The following is a 22,943-nucleotide window of genomic DNA, read 5'->3' on the forward strand; positions in this document are numbered from 1 at the left end:
CTATTGAAGATCTTTGTTCCTTCTCAACTCTGTGCTAATATTCTTTTCACAAAATATAACCAATAGTACATTAATCTTAAATCTTACTTGTGAAAAGTAATCCCCCGATTCCTATTTTCGACAGTCCGCTCATTTGAGCAGGAAAATGCTGAACACGATCTTTGTTTTCTACCTGTCAACTGTCACTTTGGCATCTTTGTTTTCTACCTGTCAACTGTCACTTTAGCATCTTTGTTTTCTACCTGTCAACTGTCACTTTAGCATCTTTGTTTTCTACCTGTCAACTGTCACTTTAGCATCTTTGTTTTCTACCTGTCAACTGTCACTTTAGCATTTTTGTTTTCTACTTGTCAACTGTCACTTTAGCATCTTTGTTTTCTACCTGTCAACTGTCACCTTAGCATCTTTGTTTTCTACCTGTCAACTGTCAGTTTAGCATCTTTGTTTTCTACCTGTCAACTGTCACTTTAGCATCTTTGTTTTCTACCTGTCAAATGTCACTTTAGCATCTTTGTTTTCTACCTGTCAACTGTCAGTTTAGCATCTTTGTTTTCTACCTGTCAACTGTCAGTTTAGCATCTTTGTTTTTTACCTGTCAACTGTCAGTTTAGCATCTTTGTTTTCTACCAGTCAACTGTCAGTTTAACATCTTTGTTTTCTACCAGTCAACTGTCAGTTTAGCATCTTTGTTTTCCACCAGTCAACTGTCAGTTTAGCATCTTTGTTTTCCACCAGTCAACTGTCAGTTTAGCATCTTTGTTTTCTACCTGTCAACTGTCAGTTTAGCATCTTTGTTTTCTACCTGTCAACTGTCAGTTTAGCATCTTTGTTTTCTACCTGTCAACTGTCACTTTAGCATCTTTGTTTTCTACCTTTCAACTGTCACTTTAGCATCTTTGTTTTCTACCTGTCAACTGTCAGTTTAACATTTTTGTTTTCTACCTGTCAACTGTCACTTTAGCATCTTTGTTTTCTACCGGTCAACTGTCACTTTAGCATCTTTGTTTTCTACCTGTCAACTGTCAGTTTAGCATCTTTGTTTTTTACCTTTCAACTGTCAGTTTAGCATCTTTGTTTTCTACCTGTCAACTGTCACTTTAGCATCTTTGTTTTCTACCTGTCAACTGTCACTTTAGCATCTTTGTTTTCTACCTGTCAACTGTCACTTTAGCATCTTTGTTTTCTACCTGTCAACTGTCACTTTAGCATCTTTGTTTTCTACCTGTCAACTGTCACTTTAGCATCTTTGTTTTCTACCTGTCAACTGTCACTTTAGCATCTTTGTTTTCTACCTGTCAACCGTCACTTTAGCATCTTTGTTTTCTACCTGTCAACTGTCAGTTTAGCATCTTTGTTTTTTACCTTCAACCGTCAGTTTAGCATCTTTGTTTTCTACCTGTCAACTGTCACTTTAGCATCTTTGTTTTCTACCTGTCAACTGTCACTTTAGCATCTTTGTTTTCTACCTGTCAACTGTCACTTTAGCATCTTTGTTTTCTACCTGTCAACTGTCACTTTAGCATCTTTGTTTTCTACCTGTCAACTGTCACTTTAGCATCTTTGTTTTCTACCTGTCAACTGTCACTTTAGCATCTTTTTTTTCTACCTGTCAACTGTCAGTTTAACATTTTTGTGTTCTACCTGTCAACTGTCACTTTAGCATCTTTTATTTTCTACCAGTCAACTGTCACTTTAGGCTGCTGATCACCACTTCAAGATGGCGGCCCAATTTCTCGCGTCACAGCAGCCGATGCTGTGTCTATTTATAACATGTCAATCACGCATGCGCGAAATAACGTCCCTCCCTGGACTCTGTGTGGAAAAACTACAATCTAATCCCAATCTAAATAACAGTTGGATTTTTAATTCAAAATGTGTTTTTAAAACACACAGATCGAAAATACCAACTTAGAATAGTCTTTCTATATTTCAATACCACAACCAGAAGTACCTGCACAAGCCAGTCCCCGTTTTTTTTTTTAAATAGCAGTTTCCGGTTCCGGTGTCGGCTGACGTGAAAACCTCAATTTAGTTTGCGCCGGCTGCCGCTGGTGAGTTTAATTGTTGTTGTATGACATTAATGAAATGATCATTCTATGTGAGGTGAAACTATCCTTCAAATACAGTCAGCGTGTTGTTTGGCACTGAATGTTTGTTGTAGAATGGGATTCGAGGAAGAAAAACATATCTCTTTATGTGAGTTGTATTTATAAATACAACAACATGACTGGAAAAATAAGCTTTTCGTGTAGTAAATCAAATAAATAGTTGGGATATCTTCTAAAAAAAAAAATGTCGGATCGAAAAAATTGGATCAAAAACAGAACTTCGTTTTATTTCCCGACACAGGAAGTAGCTCCAAAGCCAGTCCGCAACTTTGTTTTTTATTTTAATAGCAACTTCCGGTTTAATTGTCGGACTATGTAAATTTATATCTTCATTTTTTTTATCTTTTTTTTTGTTTGTGCCGACTAGTTTTTTTGTTATTCATTTATTTATTTATTTTTGTTATATGACATACAAAATAAAAATCTAATACTTTTTTTAGATTGAGTTATTCGACAATAAAAAACAACAATATTTTTTGTTGATAAATTCCCCTTTTATTAAAGGAAAACAAAATAAGTAATTGGAGCCTTAAATATGAAATTAATTATATTTATATAGCGCTTTTTCTCTAGTGACTCAAAGCGCTTTACATAGTGAAACCCAATATCTAAGTTACATTTAAAGCAGTGTGGGTGGCACTGGGAGCAGGTGGGTAAAGTGTCTTGCCCAAGGACACAACGGCAGTGACTAGGATGGCGGAAGCGGGGATCGAACCTGCAACCCTCAAGTTGCTGGCGCAGCTGCTCTACCAACCGAGCTATACCGTCAATTATAAGTTTTTTTTGTATTTTTTTCTTTCCTTTTTTTGTGTTGTTTCAAAGCCTTTTATATCACAGAAAATGTAGTTTTTAATGGCAGAAACACAAAATTTTAAGTCATATTTTACTCCAAAAATATTTAAAATGTTAATATTTGATGTGAAGTAATTGGAGCCTTAAATATGTCAATTATACCTTTTATACGTTATGTATTTTTATTTGCTTTTTTGTTTATTTTAATCCCTTTTGTTTCAGAATATTTCATTTTAATTAATATTTTTAATGGCAAAACCACGAAATATTAAATAATAGTTTACTCCAAAAAATGTAAAAGTGTAATATTTGATGTGAAGTAATTGGAGCCTTAAATATGTCAAATTTTATTTTCCTGAGGGAACTGTCCTGAAGGAATCAATAAAGTACTATCTAAATATGTTTTTTTTTTTTTTTTTTAATGTTTCCTTCTTTTTGTTTGTTTTAAATTCTTTATGTCACAGGAAATTTAATTATTTTAAATGGCAAAAACACAAAATATTAAGTAATATTTTAGTTAAAAAACATTTAAAAGAGTAATATTTGATGTGAAGTAATTGGAGGGTTAAATACGTAAAAAAAAAAATGTTTTCCTTTTTTTGTTTGTTTTAAGCCCTGTGTGTCAAAAAAATGATTTAATGGCAAAAATACGAAATATGAAGTCATATTTCACAGAGTAATATTTGATGTGAAGTAATTAGAACCTTAAATAGGTCAATAATTCCTAAAATTGATTTTAATTCTTAATTGTTTTTGAGTAATGACAGTTTTTAAGAAAAAAAACAGCCTGCATGATACTTTTGTATTATTAGAGTCAATATTGAGTTTTGTTTTTTTTACATTTCACCAGTTTGCTCTTTTATTCCACTTGATGTTTTGAATAGTATGTTTAAGTTGTGGTTAAAACATGCAGTGCGGCCTACACCGCCCCCTGCTGGACTTAAGCTGTTATTGCTTTAAAACAGGGAGGGGTCACCAACATTTTTGAAAGGAAGATCTACTTCTTGGGTTCTGGTTGATGCAAAGGGCTACCAGTTTGATACACACTTAAATAAATTGCCAGACACAGCCAATTTGCACAATTTATGTTTAATAAATAAATCTTTATATATAAAAAATGGGTATTTCTGTCTGTCATTCCGTCGTACATTTTTTTCCTTTCACGGGAGTTTTTTTGTAGAGAATAAATGATGAAAAAACACTTAATCGAACGGTTTATAAGAGTAGAAAACACGAAAAAAAAAGAAAATTAAATTTTGAAACATAGTTTATCTTGAATTTCGACTCTTTGGAATTCAAAATTCAACCAAAAAAAAGAGAAAAACTAGCTAAATCGAATCTGTGAGAAAAAATCAAAAAAAATAATTTTTGGAGCATTATTAGTAAATTTTCCTGATTAAGATTAATTTTAAGAATTTTGATGACATGTTTTAAATAGGTTAAAATCCAATCTGCACTTTGTTAGAATATATAACAAATTGGACCAAGCTATATTTCTAACAAAGACAATCATTATTTATTCTAGATTTTCCAGAACAAAAAATTTAAAAGAAATTCAAAATACTTTGAAATAAGATTTAAATTTGATTCTACAGATTTTCTAGATTTGCCAGAATATTTTTTTTTCAATTTTAGTCACAATAAGTTTGAAAAAATATTTCAAAAATATTCTTTGTCGAAAAAACAGAAGCTAAAATGAAGAATTAAATTAAAATGTATTTATCTTTAACTTTATCTTTACAATAAAACAATTTACTTGAATATTGATTTAAATTGTCAGGAAAAAAGAGGAAGGAATTTAAAAGGTAAAAATGTATATGTGTTTAAAAATCCTAAAATCATTTTTAAGGTTGTATTTTTTCTCTAAAATTGTCTTTCTGAAATTATAAGAAGCAAAGTAAAATAATAAAATAATTTATTTAAACAAGTGAAGACCAAGTCTTTAAAATATTTTCTTGGATTTTCAAATTCTATTTGAGTTTTGTCTCTCTTAGAATTAAACATGTTGAGCAAAGCGAGATCAGCTTGCTAGTAAATAAATACAATTTAAAAAATAGAGGCAGCTCACTGGTAAGTGCTGCTATTTGAGCTATTTTTAGAACAGGCCAGCGGGCGACTCGTCTGGTCCTTACGGGCGACCTGGTGCCCCCGGGCACCGTGTTGGTGACCCTTGCTTTAAAACATGAAGTGCGGGCCACACCGCCCCCTGCTGGACTTGAGCTGTTATTGCTTTAAAACATGAAGTGCGGGCCACACTGCTCCCTGCTGGACTTGAGCTGTTATTGCTTTAAAACATGAAGTGCGGGCCACACTGCCCCCTGCTGGACTTGAGCTGCTATTGCTTTAAAACATGAAGTGCGGGCCACACCGCCCCCTGCTGGACTTGAGCTGTTATTGCTTTAAACATGAAGTGCGGGCCACACTGCCCCCTGCTGGACTTGAGCTGCTATTGCTTTAAAACATGAAGTGCGGGCCACACCGCCCCCTGCTGGACTTGAGCTGCTATTGCTTTAAAACATGAAGTGCGGGCCACACTGCCCCCTGCTGGACTTGAGCTGTTATTGCTTTAAAACATGAAGTGCGGGCCACACTGCCCCCTGCTGGACTTGAGCTGCTATTGCTTTAAAACATGAAGTGCGGGCCACACCGCCCCCTGCTGGACTTGAGCTGTTATTGCTTTAAACATGAAGTGCGGGCCACACTGCCCCCTGCTGGACTTGAGCTGCTATTGCTTTAAAACATGAAGTGCGGGCCACACTGCCCCCTGCTGGACTTGAGCTGTTATTGCTTTAAAACATGAAGTGCGGGCCACACTGCCCCCTGCTGGACTTGAGCTGTTATTGCTTTAAAACATGAAGTGCGGGCCACACTGCCCCCTGCTGGACTTGAGCTGTTATTGCTTTAAAACATGAAGTGCGGGCCACACTGCCCCCTGCTGGACTTGAGCTGTTATTGCTTTAAACATGAAGTGCGGGCCACACTGCCCCCTGCTGGACTTGAGCTGTTATTGCTTTAAACATGAAGTGCGGGCCACACTGCCCCCTGCTGGACTTGAGCTGCTATTGCTTTAAAACATGAAGTGCGGGCCACACCGCCCCCTGCTGGACTTGAGCTGCTATTGCTTTAAAACATGAAGTGCGGGCCACACTGCCCCCTGCTGGACTTGAGCTGTTATTGCTTTAAACATGAAGTGCGGGCCACACTGCCCCCTGCTGGACTTGAGCTGTTATTGCTTCTATCAGGCGGGCTCAGATAAATAAGAATGTTGATTTCCGACAGTTAGTTTTGTAAAACTGGACTTTATTTCTGTACAACAGACATTTAAACAACCAACACAAACATGAAGATTCTTCTTTGCACCTTTGGAATGAACTTTGATGTGCTGGCGGTCAAATTGTTCTTAATATAAGAAAATATTTACACGACGTCCTCCTGACACAAACACCAAAGTGTTGCGTAGCTTGTGTGCTAAAAGACATAAATGTGGAAAATGTCAGCAGATTTTGCAGCTGGCTAATAATTTCACTCCCGACAATTGAAGTTGTGCAAACATCGAGGATAGAAAAAGGAGTCGAGTCAGCGAAGCAGCCAGCAGTTAGCTTAGCGTGGCTTTAGCGTTAGCTTTCGCGCGAAGCATTGCCGCAATTTAGCTACGTTAGCGTGCTGCATTAGCTTGCTATGCTAGCCGTGCTATGTTAGCCTGCGACGCTAGCTTGCCAGCGTCACGCGGAGGAGCGCCACTTTGGAGTCTCTCATCTTCCATGAAGGTTCTAGAAGCTCCCGAGGAACTGCAAGGAGAGCTCGTAGGCCAAGAACATGGTGGCGCTCATTGGGAAGCCTCGGATGGCGTTGACTGACGCGCCGCGGAAGAACACCTGCACGCGCACACACACACACACACACACACACACACACGTTAATGTTGCATGGAAGCAAGATGTGACAGCTAGCAGTTAGAATGATTCATTAGGTAGAAGGTTGAATGATGCGGACACGTTTGTTACTGGATACTTTCTACGATGACTGGGAGACTTTGTATATGTAAGTAATGTGTAACTATAATTATATGACACTTGTTTACACTGACCAGTGTCACCTTTTATTCTTCAACGATTATTGCCCATATCCAGCTTGTGTGCTATTGTGTGCTTAGCTGTTGTGTAGCTGCTAGCTCCTGGTTGCCTTTTGAGTGTTTTTGGTTGCCTGTATAAATATATATATATATATATATATATATATATATATATATATATATATATATATATATATATATATATATATATATATATATATACAAAGTCTCCCAGGCATCGTAGAAAGTATCCAGTAACAAACGTGTCCGCATCATTAAAGTTGTGTAATTACATGGATTATAATATTGTACACATTTATTTATTTTTTTGAATATTTGTCTTGTATATTTTTAATATACCTTTATAAAAAAATATAGATATATCGAAAAACGCATGTACTCATATGTATATTATATATAAATCCATATATCTCATACATTATCTATATATATATACATACATACATATATACACACATGACATATATATATATATATATATATATATATATATATATATATACACACACACACATATAAATATGTATATATACATATAAATATGTATATATACATATAACATATATAACTTATACATATACTGTATACATATATATATATATAGATATATATATATATATATATATATATATATATATATATATATATATATAAATGATAAATGGGTTGTACTTGTATAGCGCTTTTCTACCTTCAAGGTACTCAAAGCGCTTTGACACTACTTCCACATTCACACACACATTCACACACTGATGGAGGGAGCTGCCATGCAAGGCGCCAACCCGCACCCATCAGGAGCAAGGGTGAAGTGTCTTGCTCAGGACACAACGGACGTGACGAGGTTGGTTCTAGGTGGGATTTGAACCAGTGACCCTTGGGTTGCGCACGGCCACTGCGCCACGCCGTCCCTATATGGATATATCTGTATATGTATGTATATAAAAAAATATACATAGATATGTGTATATATGTATAGATAATATAAATATATATATATATATATATATATATATATATATATATATATATATATATACATGTATATATATATATGTATATAGATATGTATGTATATATAAATATACATATATGTATATATACATATGGCAGAGGGGTTAGTGCGTCTGCCTCACAATACGAAGGTCCTGCAGTCCTGGGTTCAAATCCAGGCTCGGGATCTTTCTGTGTGGAGTTTGCATGTTCTCCCCGTGAATGCGTGGGTTCCCAACGGGTACTCCGGCTTCCTCCCACCTCCAAAGACATGCACCTGGGGATAGGCCCCTCCCACCTCCAAAGACATGCACCTGGGGATAGGTTGATTGGCAACACTAAAAAATGGTCCCTAGTGTGTGAATGTGAGTGTGAACGTTGTCTGTCTATCTGTGTTGGCCCTGCGATGAGGTGGCGACTTGTCCAGGGTGTACCCCGCCTCTTCCGCCCGATTGTAGCTGAAATAGGCGCCAGCGCCCCCCGCAACCCCGAAAGGGAATAAGCGGTAGAAAATGGATGGATGGATGGATGGATATAAATATATCCATATATGTATGTATATAAAAAATATATATAGATATGCGTATCTATGTACAGATAATATATATATATATATATATATATATATATTTACATATATGGATATATCTGTATATGTATGTATATAAAAAATATACATAGATATGTGTATATATGTATAGATAATATAAATATATATATATATATATATATATATATATATAATGGATGTTTTTGTGCGCCCTTATTAACTAAAAAAATTTTTGTTTGAGACGAGCACCGTTTTTTCATCTTCAGGTCAAAGGTCAAGCAGACGTGAAAGACGATGGTGGTCGCGAGCGTGACCTTTGACCTACAAGATGGCAGCCGTGTCCATGCTTGACGAGTGAAAGCCTAGCGAGGTGTTAGAGGAGGACAATGTGAGCGTCCAGCAGGGGGCGCCACCTCTCACCTGCGCTCCCTCCGTCCTGTAGCTGTGCAGGATGCAGTGGGCCACGCCCCTGTACTTCCTGTGCGGCCCAGCGTCCGCCTGCATGCGACTCTTCACCACGTCCGAGGGCGTGGCCGTCACCCAGGAAATAGACCCTGGAGACGCAACACAGCCGTTTGTGCACTTCCTGTCACATGACCATAACCAGCGTGTTCTTTGCATGCTAGCACGCTACGTAAGCATGCTAACTGTTTTGCTTTCTTCCTAAGGTGCTATAACCTGGTACTTGACAAATGCTAACATTGTTGTGCTAGCATGCTAACATTAGCATTACAATGTTTGTTAGTCAATTTTGAAACAGTCATAACATTTGATACCTAAAAACATAGCATGCTAACATTAACGTGCTAACTTGTTATTTTAGCTAATTTTACAGCCGTACACCTGAGAGTCTTATAACCTGGTACCTGACACATGCTAACATTGTCATGCAAGCATGCTAACATTAGCATTGCCATGTTTGTAAGTCAATTCTGAAGCAGTCATATCACTTGATACCTAAAAACATACCGACTGTTAGCAATGCTAACATTAACCTGCTAACTTATTTAGCCAATTTTACAGCTTTTCACTTCAGAATCTTACGGCTTGGTAGTTTCTACATGCCAACATTTCCAGCCAAAATCCTGTTGGTGTATTTCTCCGTCATACAACTTTTTACTTAGCACACACTAGCAGTTAGCAGGCTAGCATGCTAACATAAACAGGAGATTTTATCAGCCAAATTTTTTTGGGGGCAATATACAAAACTTATAGCCAAACACCCCTGACGTATGCTAACAGTTAGTATGCTAACATTGGTTTTCTAGCATGCTAACATTAGCATGCTAACTTTTTTTTGTAGCCAAATACCCTATAGTCAAATACTGCAACTTGGGGAAATATGCTAACAGTTAGTGTGCTAAATTTGGTATTATAGCATACTAACATTAGCATGCTACCTTTTTTGGGGGTGGTTCTTTGGCGGCCAAACACTCCAGAGTCATATAACTTGCTAGTCAACATTGTTCGCGAGCTAACATTAGCATGGAAGCATACTTGGAATTGTTGGCGGTGTGTCAGAGTAGCTTGATTCATGATTGCTAATATTGTAATAATTATTGTCAGGTGCTAAATGTGTACTTGCTATAAACAGGATGAATCCCTTTAACACCTGGTGTGAACACGACCGGGTCCGAAGTTTAAAAGCAGCTTTTTTAAAAGAGCGTGGAGGGAGTCGTGACCTGAGGTGGCCTGCTGTGGACTACGTGTGTTTAGGCGCTGCCAAGTGCTAAAGTAGGTCATGGTCTGGTGTTCATTTAGACAAAGTCCAGCCATGTGGTTTTGGTCAAACAGACCTGAAGGCGCACGTGAGTGAGTCCACATGTGCAAATGAGTCCTCATGCGCTCTCTCCGGCAGACAATGTGCGGCTGCAGTTTGCCTGCGTCATACCTGCCAGGCCGCCCGCTAACCAAATGGCGCAGGGGTGCGGGTGGGAGGTGGCGTCGGGCCTCAGGAGGTCACAGAGGACGGTGTAAGGCAGGAAGTAGAGGACGTAACCCGGGACGTCCCTGAGCACCATGGCCCCGCCCCCGCGGTACAGCCCCTGGAGGCCCTCGGCCTGCAGGATGCTGCTGATGCAGTGCACGGGGCCCCGGTACCGTGTCCGGCTGGACGAGTGAGCGACGCCCACCACCAAGTTGCTGCCGCCGGAGACGCTGCCGGCCAGCTGGAAACTCTCTGCCAAGAACAGAACACAACTTTGAGAACTTTCCCAGACTTGGACAGCACAATGCTAACATTAGCATGTTATAATTGTAACGGTAGCATGCTAAATGTTAGCATGTGTCAAGTATTTTTTAATTTTCCCGAAGGAACTCTCTTGAAGGAATCAATATAGTACTATCTATCTATCTATTTAGTACCAAGTTGTTTTGCTGAAACATACTGCTACAAAATTGGCTAAAAAAGTTAGCTCGTGTAAACGACCAAATTGTACGACTCTGAGGTGCATGCTAATGTTAGCATGCTAACAGCCAGTATGTTTTGGTACCAATCTACATGACTCCAGGTGTACAGCTTTGAAATTGGGCTAAAATTGATAGGATGCTAATACTAGCGTGCTAGCATGATAACATTAGCATGTGTCAAATACTATGTTATAGGACCCTGAAGTGAACGGCTGCAAAATTAGCTTCAAAAGTTAGCATATGTCAAGTTATACGACTAAAACATGTGGCTACAAAATTGGGTAAAAATGTTAACTCGTTTAAACGACCAAAATGTACGACTCTGGGGTGTATGCTAAAGTTAGCATGCTAACAGCCAGTATGTTTTAAGTACCAAGTTACATGAGTCTAAGGAGAACGGCTGCACAATTAGCTTCAAAAGTTAGCATGTGTCAAGTTGTTTGGCTGAAACGTACGGCTACAAAATTGGCTAAAAACGTTAGCTCGTGTAAACGACCAAATTTTACGACTCTGAGGTGCATGCTAATGTTAGCATGCTAACAGCCAGTATGTTTTGGTACCAATCTACATGAGTCCAGGTGTACGGCTTTGAAATTGGGCTAAAATTGATAGGATGCTAATACTAGCGTGCTAGCATGATAACATTAGCATGTGTCAAATACTATGTTATAGGACCCTGAAGTGAACGGCTGCAAAATTAGCTTCAAAAGTTAGCATATGTCAAGTTATACGACTAAAACATGTGGCTACAAAATTGGGTAAAAATGTTAACTCGTTTAAACGACCAAAATGTACGACTCTGGGGTGTATGCTAAAGTTAGCATGCTAACAGCTAGTATGTTTTAAGTACCAAGTTACATGAGTCTAAGGAGAACGGCTGCACAATTAGTTTCAAAAGTTAGCATGTGTCAAGTTGTTTGGCTGAAACGTACGGCTACAAAATTGGCTGAAAACGTTAGCTCGTGTAATCGACCAAATTGTACGACTCTGAGGTGCATGCTAATGTTAGCATGCTAACAGCCAGTATGTTTTGGTACCAATCTACATGAGTCCAGGTGTACGGCTTTGAAATTGGGCTAAAATTGATAGGATGCTAATACTAGCGTGCTAGCATGATAACATTAGCATGTTTCAAATACTATGTTATAGGACCCTGAAGTGAACGGCTGCAAAATTAGCTTCAAAAGTTAGCATATGTCAAGTTATACGACTAAAACATGTGGCTACAAAATTGGGTAAAAATGTTAACTCGTTTAAACGACCAAAATGTACGACTCTGGGGTGTATGCTAAAGTTAGCATGCTAACAGCTAGTATGTTTTAAGTACCAAGTTACATGAGTCTAAGGAGAACGGCTGCACAATTAGTTTCAAAAGTTAGCATGTGTCAAGTTGTTTGGCTGAAACGTACGGCTACAAAATTGGCTGAAAACGTTAGCTCGTGTAATCGACCAAATTGTACGACTCTGAGGTGCATGCTAATGTTAGCATGCTAACAGCCAGTATGTTTTGGTACCAATCTACATGACTCCAAGTGTACGGCTTTGAAATTGGGCTAAAATTGATAGGACGCTAATACTAGCGTGCTAGCATGATAACATTAGCATGTGTCAAATACTATGTTATAGGACCCTGAAGTGGACGGCTGCAAAATTAGCTTCAAAAGTTAGCATATGTCAAGTTATACGACTAAAACATGTGGCTACAAAATTGGGTAAAAATGTTAACTCGTTTAAACGACCAAAATGTACGACTCTGGGGTGTATGCTAAAGTTAGCATGCTAACAGCTAGTATGTTTTAAGTACCAAGTTACATGAGTCTAAGGAGAACGGCTGCACAATTAGCTTCAAAAGTTAGCATGTGTCAAGTTGTTTGGCTGAAACGTACGGCTACAAAATTGGCTGAAAACGTTAGCTCGTGTAATCGACCAAATTGTACGACTCTGAGGTGCATGCTAATGTTAGCATGCTAACAGCCAGTATGTTTTGGTACCAATCTACATGACTCCAAGTGTACGGCTTTGAAATTGGGCTAAAATTGATAGGACGCTAATACTAGCGTGCTAGCATGATAACATTAGCATGTGTCAAATACTATGTTATAGGACCCTGAAGTGGACGGCTGCAAAATTAGCTTCAAAAGTTAGCATTTGTCAAGTTATACGACTAAAACATGTGGCTACAAAATTGGCTAAAAATGTTAGCTCGTTTAAGCGACCAAAATGTATGACTCTGGGGTGTATGCTAAAGTTAGCATGCTAACAGCCAGTATGTTTTAAGTAGCAAGTTACATGAGTCTAAGGAGAACGGCTGCAAAATTAGCTTCAAAAGTTAGCATGTGTCAAGTTGTTTGGCTGAAACGTACGGCTACAAAATAGGCTAAAAAAGGGAATTTTTGTAAATGACCAAATTATATGACTCGGCGGTGTAAGGCTGTAAAATCGGCAAAGAAAATGCTGCATGCTAATTTTAGCATGCTAACAGCTAGTATGTTTCAAGTGCCAAGTTACATGAGTCCAAGGTGTACGTCTTTGAAATTGGGCTAAAATCAATAGAATGCTAACATTAGTGTGCTAGCATGATAACATTAGCATGTGTCAAGTACTATGTTATACCACTAAAACATGCGGCTACAAAATTGGCTAAAAATGTTAGCTTGTGTAAACAACCAAATTGTATGACTCTGAGGTGTATGCTAATGTTAGCATGCTAACAGACGGTATGTTTTACTACATGAGTCCATAGTGTACTACCTGGGTACTCACGGGAACCAGAGTACTTGGGTACTCATGTGTTCTACATGGGTACTCACGGGTACTAAAGGTACTTAGGTACATAAGGGTACCATGAATACCTGAGTACTTATGGGTGGTATGGTTACTTGTGTACTTATATATACTACTTGGGTACTTATGGGTACTACAGTTACCTGGGTACTCAGGGGCACTGTGGGCGCCTGGGTATTTATGAATACTATGGCACCTGGATATTTATGGGTACTTTGCTTATCTGGGTGTTTATGAGTACTATGGCTACCTGGGTACTTTGGGTAATCATTACCATATTACCTATGGACACATGGGTACTATAGTTACCTATGGGTTTTATGTGGGTACTGATGGGTACTTATGGGTACAGGGGTATTTATGGATACTCATAGGTACCATGGATACCTGAGTACTTATGGGTGGTATGGTTACCTGGGTCCTTATAAGTACTATGATTACCTGGGTACTTATATGTACTACATGGGTACTTGTTGGTACTACAGTTTCTGGTTACTTATGGGTACTATGGTTACCTGGGAGAAATGGTTACCTAGGTATTTATGTTCAGTTTGATTACCTGGGTACTTATAAGTACTATGGTTACACGTGTACTTATATATACTACCTGGGTACTTATGGGTACTACTGTTACCTGGGCACTTATGGGTACTATGGTTACTTGTGTACTTATATATACAACCTGGGTACTTATGGTTACTATGGTTACCTGGGTACTTATAAGTACTATGGTTACTTGTGTACTTATATATACGACCTGGGTACTTATGGTTACTATGTTACTTGTGTACTTATATATACGACCTGGGTACTTATGGTTACTATGGTTACTTGTGTACTTATATATACAACCTGGGTACTTATGGGTACTATGGTTACCTGGGTACTTATGGGTACTATGGTTACTTGTGTACTTATATATACAACCTGGGTACTTATGAGTACTATTGTTACCTGGGTACTTATAAGTACTATGGTTACTTGTGTACTTATATATACGACCTGGGTACTTATGGTTACTATGGTTACTTGTGTACTTATATATACGACCTGGGTACTTATGGTTACTATGGTTACTTGTGTACTTATATATACAACCTGGGTACTTATGGGTACTATGGTTACCTGGGTACTTATAAGTACTATGGTTACTTGTGTACTTATATATACGACCTGGGTACTTATGGTTACTATGGTTACTTGTGTACTTATATATACGACCTGGGTACTTATGGTTACTATGGTTACCTGGGTACAATGGTTACTACAATTACCTGGGTACTTATAAGTACTGTGGTTACTTATGGGTACTTATATGTACCACCTGGTTACTATGACTACCTGGGTAATTATATATAATACCTGGGTACTTATGGGTACTACAGTATCCTGGGTACTCAGGGGCACTGCGGGTACCTGAGTACTTGTGTATACCATGGTACCTGGATATTTCTGGGTACTTTGGTTACCTGGGTGTTTATGAGTACTATGGCTACCTGGGCAATTTTGTGTAATTATGGGTACCAAAGGACACATGGGTACTTTAAGGGTACTATAATTACTTATTTGTTTTTATGGGTACTGATGTGTTCTTATGGGTGCAAGAGTATTTATGGGTACTCATGGGTACTAATGGTTACTTATGGGTACCTGGGTAATAATGGGTACTATGGTTTCCTTGATCCTGCGTTTACTTATGGGTATTTATAGGTACTATGGGTACCATTGTTACTTGTGTACTTATTTGGACTATGGTTAACTGGATACGCATGGGTACTATGTGTACCCGGGTGCTATGGTAACCTGGGTACTTAAATGGTAATGTGTGTACTTTGGGTACCTGGGTACTTATAAGTACTATGGTTACTTGGGTACTAATTGGTACTAAGGGTACTATGATAGGTACTTATAGGTACTATGGTTACCTGGGTATTTATGGGCACTATGGTGACCTGCCTCATTCTTGTGAGAATCCTGCATGTGACTGAAGCATTAAGGAGTGGAACTACTGTGAGCCGATAATACCTCACCATCTCTTTCTCTATCGGACTTATCAGGGTTAGGGTTGGATTGACGCTTGATGAACCTTTGACCTGTGACACAGGCGTCGGCCATGACAGTGGGCGGTGAGGTCACGTGATCATTTACCCGCCAGCAGCGGCGCCTGCGTCTGCATCTGCAGCCGGATCTTCACCAGGTCCACGGGGGCGCCCACACCCACCGACACCAGTCCGGTCAGCATGCTGGCCCCGGTCAGGTCCAGCTTGCTGCAGGCGTGGCGCCCGTCGCCATAGCGATACTTGCTGATGGACCTCTGCGCGTTACTGAAGAAGCCAAAGACGAGGGAGTTGTAGGCGGCGATGGTGGCCACGGGGAAGGACATGCCTTTGAAGAAGCCCGCCACCTGGACCACACGTGCGGACACGCTTGTTACTGGACACGCTTCTGCCTTGGAGACTTTGCATGTGTGAGTAATATCGACATGATACTTGTCTATGGTGACATCTCACCTTTTAATGTTCAATGATTAATACCTAGGTCTAGCTGGTGTGCTAGTGTGTGCTTAGCTGTTGTGTAGCTGCTCCTGGTAGCCTATAGTCTAGCATGTTTACTTTTTGTCAATGACTTTAGTAGAATAAAGTGTGTGTTTGTTGGAGGACATTTAGATGTTAACTGTCTGACGTCTTTGTACAAGTAAACACTGCCTGTATCGCATATGATATCACACACAAGTGAACACTCTGCCTGTATCACACATGATATCACACACAATGGAACACTGCCTGTATCACACATGAAATCACACACGAGTAAATATTATTCAGGACTGCTTGTATCGCACATGATATCACAATTATGTCAACACTCTACAGGAATGCTTGTATCACACATGATATCACACACAAGTCAACACTCTACAGGACTGCTTGTATGGCACATGATATCACACACATGTCAAACCTCTGCAGGACTGCTTGTATCGCACATGATATCACATACAATTAAACACTATGCAGGACTGCTTGTATCGCACATGATATCACAATCATGTCAACACACTACAGGACTGCCTGTAACGCACATGATATCACATGCAATTAAGCACAATGCAGGACTGCTTGTATCGCACATGACGTTAAACACAAGTAAATATTATGCAGGACTGCTTGTATCACACATGATATCACACACAAGTCAACACTCTGCAGGACCGCTTGTATCGCACATGATGTCACACACAAGTCAACACTCTGCAGGACTGCTTGTATCACACATGATATCACACACAAGTCAACACTGCAGGACTGCTTATATCACACATGATATCACACACAAGTCAACACTCTGCAGGACTGCTTGTATCGCACATGATATCACATACAATTAAACGCTATGCAGGACTGCTTGTATCGCACATGATATCACAATCATGTCAACACACTACAGGACTGCCTGTAACGCACATGATATCACATACAATTAAGCACTATGCAGGACTGCTTGTATCGCACATGACGTTAAACACAAGTAAATATTATACAGGACTGCTTGTATCACACATGATATCACACACAAGTCAACACTCTGCAGGACCGCTTGTATCGCACATGATGTCACACACAAGTCAACACTCTGCAGGACTGCTTGTATCACACATGATATCACACACAAGTCAACACTCTGCAGGACTGCTTGTATCACACATGATATCACACACAAGTCAACACTCTGCAGGACTGCTTATATCACACATGATATCACACACAAGTCAACACTCTGCAGGACTGCTTGTATCACACATGATATCACACACAAGTCAACACTCTACAGGACTGCTTGTATGGCACATGATATCACACACATGTCAAACCTCTGCAGGACTGCTTGTATCGCACATGATATCACATACAATTAAACACTATGCAGGACTGCTTGTATCGCACATGATATCACAATCATGTCAACACACTACAGGACCGCCTGTAACGCACATGATATCACATAGAATTAAGCACTATGCAGGACTGCTTGTATCGCACATGACGTTAAACACAAGTAAATATTATACAGGACTGCTTGTATCACACATGATATCACACACAAGTCAACACTCTGCAGGACCGCTTGTATCGCACATGATGTCACACACAAGTCAACACTCTGCAGGACTGCTTGTATCACACATGATATCACACACAAGTCAACACTCTACAGGACTGCTTGTATGGCACATGATATCACATACAATTAAACACTATGCAGGACTGCTTGTATCGCACATGATATCACAATCATGTCAACACACTACAGGACCGCCTGTAACGCACATGATATCACATACAATTAAGCACTATGCAGGACTGCTTGTATCGCACATGACGTTAAACACAAGTAAATATTATACAGGACTGCTTGTATCACACATGATATCACACACAAGTCAACACTCTGCAGGACCGCTTGTATCGCACATGATGTCACACACAAGTCAACACTCTGCAGGACTGCTTGTATCACACATGATATCACACACAAGTCAACACTCTGCAGGACTGCTTGTATCACACATGATATCACACACAAGTCAACACTCTGCAGGACTACTTGTATCACACATGATATCACACACATGTCAACACTGCAGGACTGCTTATATCACACATGATGTCACACACAAGTCAACACTCTGCAGGACTGCTTGTATCACACATGATATCTCACACACAAGTCAACACTCTGCAGGACTACTTGTATCACACATGATATCACACACATGTCAACACTGCAGGACTGCTTATATCACACATGATGTCACACACAAGTCAACACTCTGCAGGACTGCTTGTATCACACATGATATCACACACAAGTCAACACTGCAGGACCGCTTATATCACACATGATATCACACACAAGTCAACACTCTGCAGGACCGCTTGTATCACACATGATATCACACACAAGTCAACACTGCAGGACTGCTTATATCACACATGATATCACACACAAGTCAACACTCTGCAGGACCGCTTGTATCACACATGATATCACACACAAGTCAACACTCTGCAGGACTGCTTGTGTCACACATGATATCACACACAAGTCAACACTCTGCAGGACTGCTTGTATCACACACAAGTAAACACTCCGCTCGTATCGCACGTGTGGTGAGTGAGGAGATGACATTTACCGTCTCCTTCCTGTAGATGCTGAGCATGCAGTGGGTCATGTTCTGGTAACCTTTGCCCGCCTGAAGTCGTGTCTGCATGAAGACCACCACAACACAACCTCACAGTTCTGATAGTTCATGTACTCTCGGATGGTTTTATTGATACTTTCATCTATTCACCTTCACCGTGTCCAAAGGATGTCCCACCACCACACTGGACGCCCCTGCACACACACGTGACCATGGAAGGAAAGTCATATTCATATTCATATCACATGACCACGTGAGGAAACTACTAACAATAATATTCACGTGACATTGCATGACCATATAAGGAAACTAATAATGATATACAGATGACATCACGTGACCATATAGGGAAACTAACTATAATATACCTATGACATCACATCAATATAAAGAAACAAATAATAATATTCATATGACATCACATGACCATATAAGGAAACTAATAATGATATTCACGTCAACACACGACCATATAAGAAAAATAATACAATTATTCACATGACATTACATGACCATATAAGGAAACTAATAATGATCTACACATGACATCACATGACTTTATAAGGAAAATAATAATAATAGTACTCATATCAAATCACACGACCATATAGGGCAAGTAGTATTATATGAGGTCACATAACCATATAAGGACACTAATAATAATATGCATATGACATCAAGTCAACATATAAGGAAACAAATAATACTATTCATATGACATCACAATCATAAACAAAACTAATAATGATATTCATATCACATGACCATATAAGAAAACTATTAATAATAATACTCATACCTAGTCACATGACCATATAGAGAAAGTAGTATTAATAATACTTATATGATGTCGCATAATTAACAATTATGAAGCACTTCTGAACAGAATTTGTGTGTGTGTGTGTGTGTGTGCGTGTGCGTGTGCGTGTGCGTGTGCGTGTGCGTGTGCGTGTGTGGGGGCGGGGAGGTGCCGTGGTCACAAATAAATTAACAAACAAAAATCAACAAATAACTTTTGAGAACGTTGGGGGTCCTCAGTGCACATACACTCTCACCACAAACACACACACACGCACACACTTGTATATACAAACACACACACACACACGCACTTGTATGTACAAACGCACACATGCACTTGTATACACAAACACACACACACACGCACACACATGTACTTGTATATACAAACACACACACATGCACTTGTATGTACAAACACACGCACACATGCACTTGTATACACAAACACACACACACACACGCACACTCATGTACTTGTATATACAAACACACACACATGCACTTGTATGTACAAACACACGCACACATGCACTTGTATACACAAACACACACACACGCACACATGCACTTGTATATACAAACACGCACACACATGCACTTGTATATACAAACACACACACACGCACACACATGCACTTGTATATACAAACACACACACACACGCACACACATGCACTTGTATATACAAACACACACACACACGCACACACATGCACTTGTATATACAAACACACACACACACATGCGCTTGTATATACAAACACACGCATACACACACCTGCATGCACAGCCATACAAAAAATGCATGCACTCAAACCCAAACATGCACACGCACACTCACTCCCATGCGCAGACACACACACACACACACACCTGCACACACATTGGGAGTGTAGTTGTGCACACTCACCTCCAATCCATCCAGCCATGAAGTCGTTGAAGTGAAAGTTGTTGACAGCCATCTTTATCTGTGTGTGTTGACAAACACTCACACAGACACGCACAGTCTTTACTTTGTTGATCTCAAATGAAAGTGTGCGACTTCCAGGCTGTCCACAAATCTTTGATTGCTGTCTTGTCAGACCAGCAGCCAATCACATGCTGAGGCCAGCTTCTGTGGACCAATCACAGCGCACATGCAAATAAGCTAAAACAACAAAATACACAATCTGATGATCGATTATAAACTCTTGGTGTAATCATTTATTATTTTGTACAAATATTACACTTTTATGTTCTTATTTAATCTTAAATATGGATATTTATGTTCTTGTTTAACCTTAAGTATTACACTTTTCAAAATGTCCTGTCCAACAAATCATGCTGTTGATGATGATGATCAACAATAGAGGTGGAGAACACGGAGGGGCCAGCCCTGGGCCGCCCCTCTCAAGTTGGCCATAGCAGGACCGCCCAACATGCGGGCCCCCTGCAGGGACCCGGACGATGGAGATGGAACACTCAGCAACTGCCCCACTGGAGCCTACACCTCAGGAAGGGAAAACAAAAAACAACAAACATACCGACACACAAGGCCACCGCCCAGGCAGCTGGCCACTGCACCTGCAGCATGCCACCGTCCCTGCAGCTGGCCACCCCACCTGCAGCTGGCCACCCCACCTGCAGCTGGCCACCCCACCTGCAGCTGGCCATCGCCCCTGTAGCTGGCCACTGCGCCTGCAGCTGGCCACCGCCCCTGCAGGTCGCCACCCCACCTGCAGCTGGCCACCCCACCTGCAGCTGGCCATCGCCCCTGTAGCTGGCCACTGCGCCTGCAGCAGGCCACTGCCCCTGCAGCTCACCACCCCACCTGCAGCATGCCACCACCCCTGCAGCTGTCGACCGTCCCTGCAGCTGGCCACCCCACCTGCAGCTGGCCACCGCCCCTGTAGCTGGCCATCGCCCCTGCAGGTCGCCACCCCACCTGCAGCAGGCCACTGCCCCTGCAGCTCACCACCCCACCTGCAGCATGCCACCACCCCTGCAGCTGTCGACCGTCCCTGCAGCTGGCCACCCCACCTGCAGCATGCCACCACCCCTGCAGCTGTCGACCGTCCCTGCAGCTGGCCACCCCACCTGCAGCTGGCCACCGCTCCTGTAGCTGGCCACTGCGCCTGCAGCTGGCTACCGCCCCTGTAGCTGGACATCGCCCCTGCAGCTGGCCACCACCCCTGCAGCTCGCCACCCCACCTGCAGCCGGCCATCGCCCCTGCAGCTGGCCACCCCACCTGCAGCTGGCCACCGCCCCTGTAGCTGGCCACCCCACCTGCAGCCAGCCATCGCCCCTGTAGCTGGCCACTGCGCCTGCAGCTGGCCACCGCCTCTGTAGCTGGCCACTGCGCCTGCAGATGGCCACCCCACCTGCAGCAGGCCACCGCCCCTGCAGCTCACCACCCCACCTGCAGCATGCCACCACTCCTGCAGCTGGCCACCGCACCGGCAGCTGGCCACCGCCCCTGCAGCTGCCCACACCGCAACACCGTGGCATGCCACACCGAGGTGCCACAGCAGACACCGCACGGGTACTAGACCCAGAAGAACCCCACCAAGCCGGGCATTAAAAAACGGGTTGACGGCGGGGTCCTGGGAACCCAAACACGGAGCCCGGCTGCAACAGCATGAGACACCAATATCAGTGAGGCAAGCAGGCTAATGATAGCAAAGAGTATGAATACAATCTAATAATTACATACGTAAGCCGGCAGAGCAGTGATCAAGCCCCTTGAACCCAACGTTTACCAAGAATCGGCCGATCCATCCCCCTCCGACTGGTATGGCTGCACCCAGACGACAACCCCCAACAAGCCTGCACCCAGACAACGACGGCACGAGATCGGGCGCAAGGTTGGCCCGGCAGAGTGGAGCGGTAGGACCGAGTCGACAACCGACAAGCCAAACAACATGACGACAAACGAAGCCGGCAAGTCAGCCTACTCCAACAACCACTAGGCGCATGCGCCACCACGGACAACAATAGCAGCCACCCCCTCGCTCCAGACTCAGCAGGGTTGAGCGCCCTTACCACAAACAAATGGCAGCAATGAGAACCGCTGCAAAACCCCCGACAGCCAGCATCACTGCACCACATCGAAATGACCGGAAAAGCGCGACTGACAACCACACGCCGACACAACCATGGAGACCAGCCTGCGATTAGGTCAGAAAAAACTCAGAGGCTATATCATCCCTACAAGCCTGTTTCGCAGGTTT

At 41.4% G+C, this 22,943-nt stretch overlaps 1 protein-coding gene and 1 long non-coding RNA gene across 2 annotated transcripts; one reads left to right on the forward strand and one right to left on the reverse strand.

The window, feature by feature from the left end:
* Positions 1-1,989: 1,989 nt before the first annotated feature.
* Positions 1,990-21,416, forward strand: LOC133545984 (uncharacterized). Its single transcript, XR_009804952.1, has 3 exons — positions 1,990-2,051; positions 15,784-16,193; positions 18,937-21,416. It is a non-coding gene; the product is annotated as an uncharacterized LOC133545984 (long non-coding RNA).
* On the reverse strand, positions 6,180-22,586 carry slc25a48 (solute carrier family 25 member 48). The gene is made up of 8 exons (XM_061891754.1): positions 22,473-22,586; positions 20,644-20,847; positions 19,080-19,123; positions 18,921-18,992; positions 15,875-16,130; positions 10,425-10,712; positions 8,954-9,087; positions 6,180-6,775 (listed from the first exon to the last, which is right to left on the reverse strand). The coding sequence occupies exons 2-8, from the start codon at positions 20,693-20,695 to the stop codon at positions 6,671-6,673; spliced, it is 951 nt and encodes a 316-aa protein (XP_061747738.1). The 5' UTR covers positions 20,696-20,847; positions 22,473-22,586; the 3' UTR covers positions 6,180-6,670.
* Between the last annotated feature and the right edge of the window lie 357 nt (positions 22,587-22,943).

The sequence above is a fragment of the Nerophis ophidion genome, linkage group LG29 (genome assembly GCF_033978795.1).
Source record: "Nerophis ophidion isolate RoL-2023_Sa linkage group LG29, RoL_Noph_v1.0, whole genome shotgun sequence".
Lineage (NCBI taxonomy): Eukaryota > Metazoa > Chordata > Actinopteri > Syngnathiformes > Syngnathidae > Nerophis > Nerophis ophidion.

What these genes read in the sequence shown, in the direction of transcription:
- slc25a48 (XM_061891754.1), bottom strand. Translation starts at nt 20,695, where the DNA reads ATGGCTGTCAACAACTTTCACTTCAACGACTTCATGGCTGGATGGATT. An exon ending in ATCCTTTGGACACGGTGAAG is followed by an intron (nt 18,993 to 19,079) that starts GTGAATAGATGA and finishes GTCTTCATGCAG; the next exon opens with ACACGACTTCAGGCGGGCAA. An exon ending in ACAGGACGGAGGGAGCGCAG is followed by an intron (nt 6,776 to 8,953) that starts GTGAGAGGTGGC and finishes GTGCGCGTGCAG; the next exon opens with GTGTTCTTCCGCGGCGCGTC.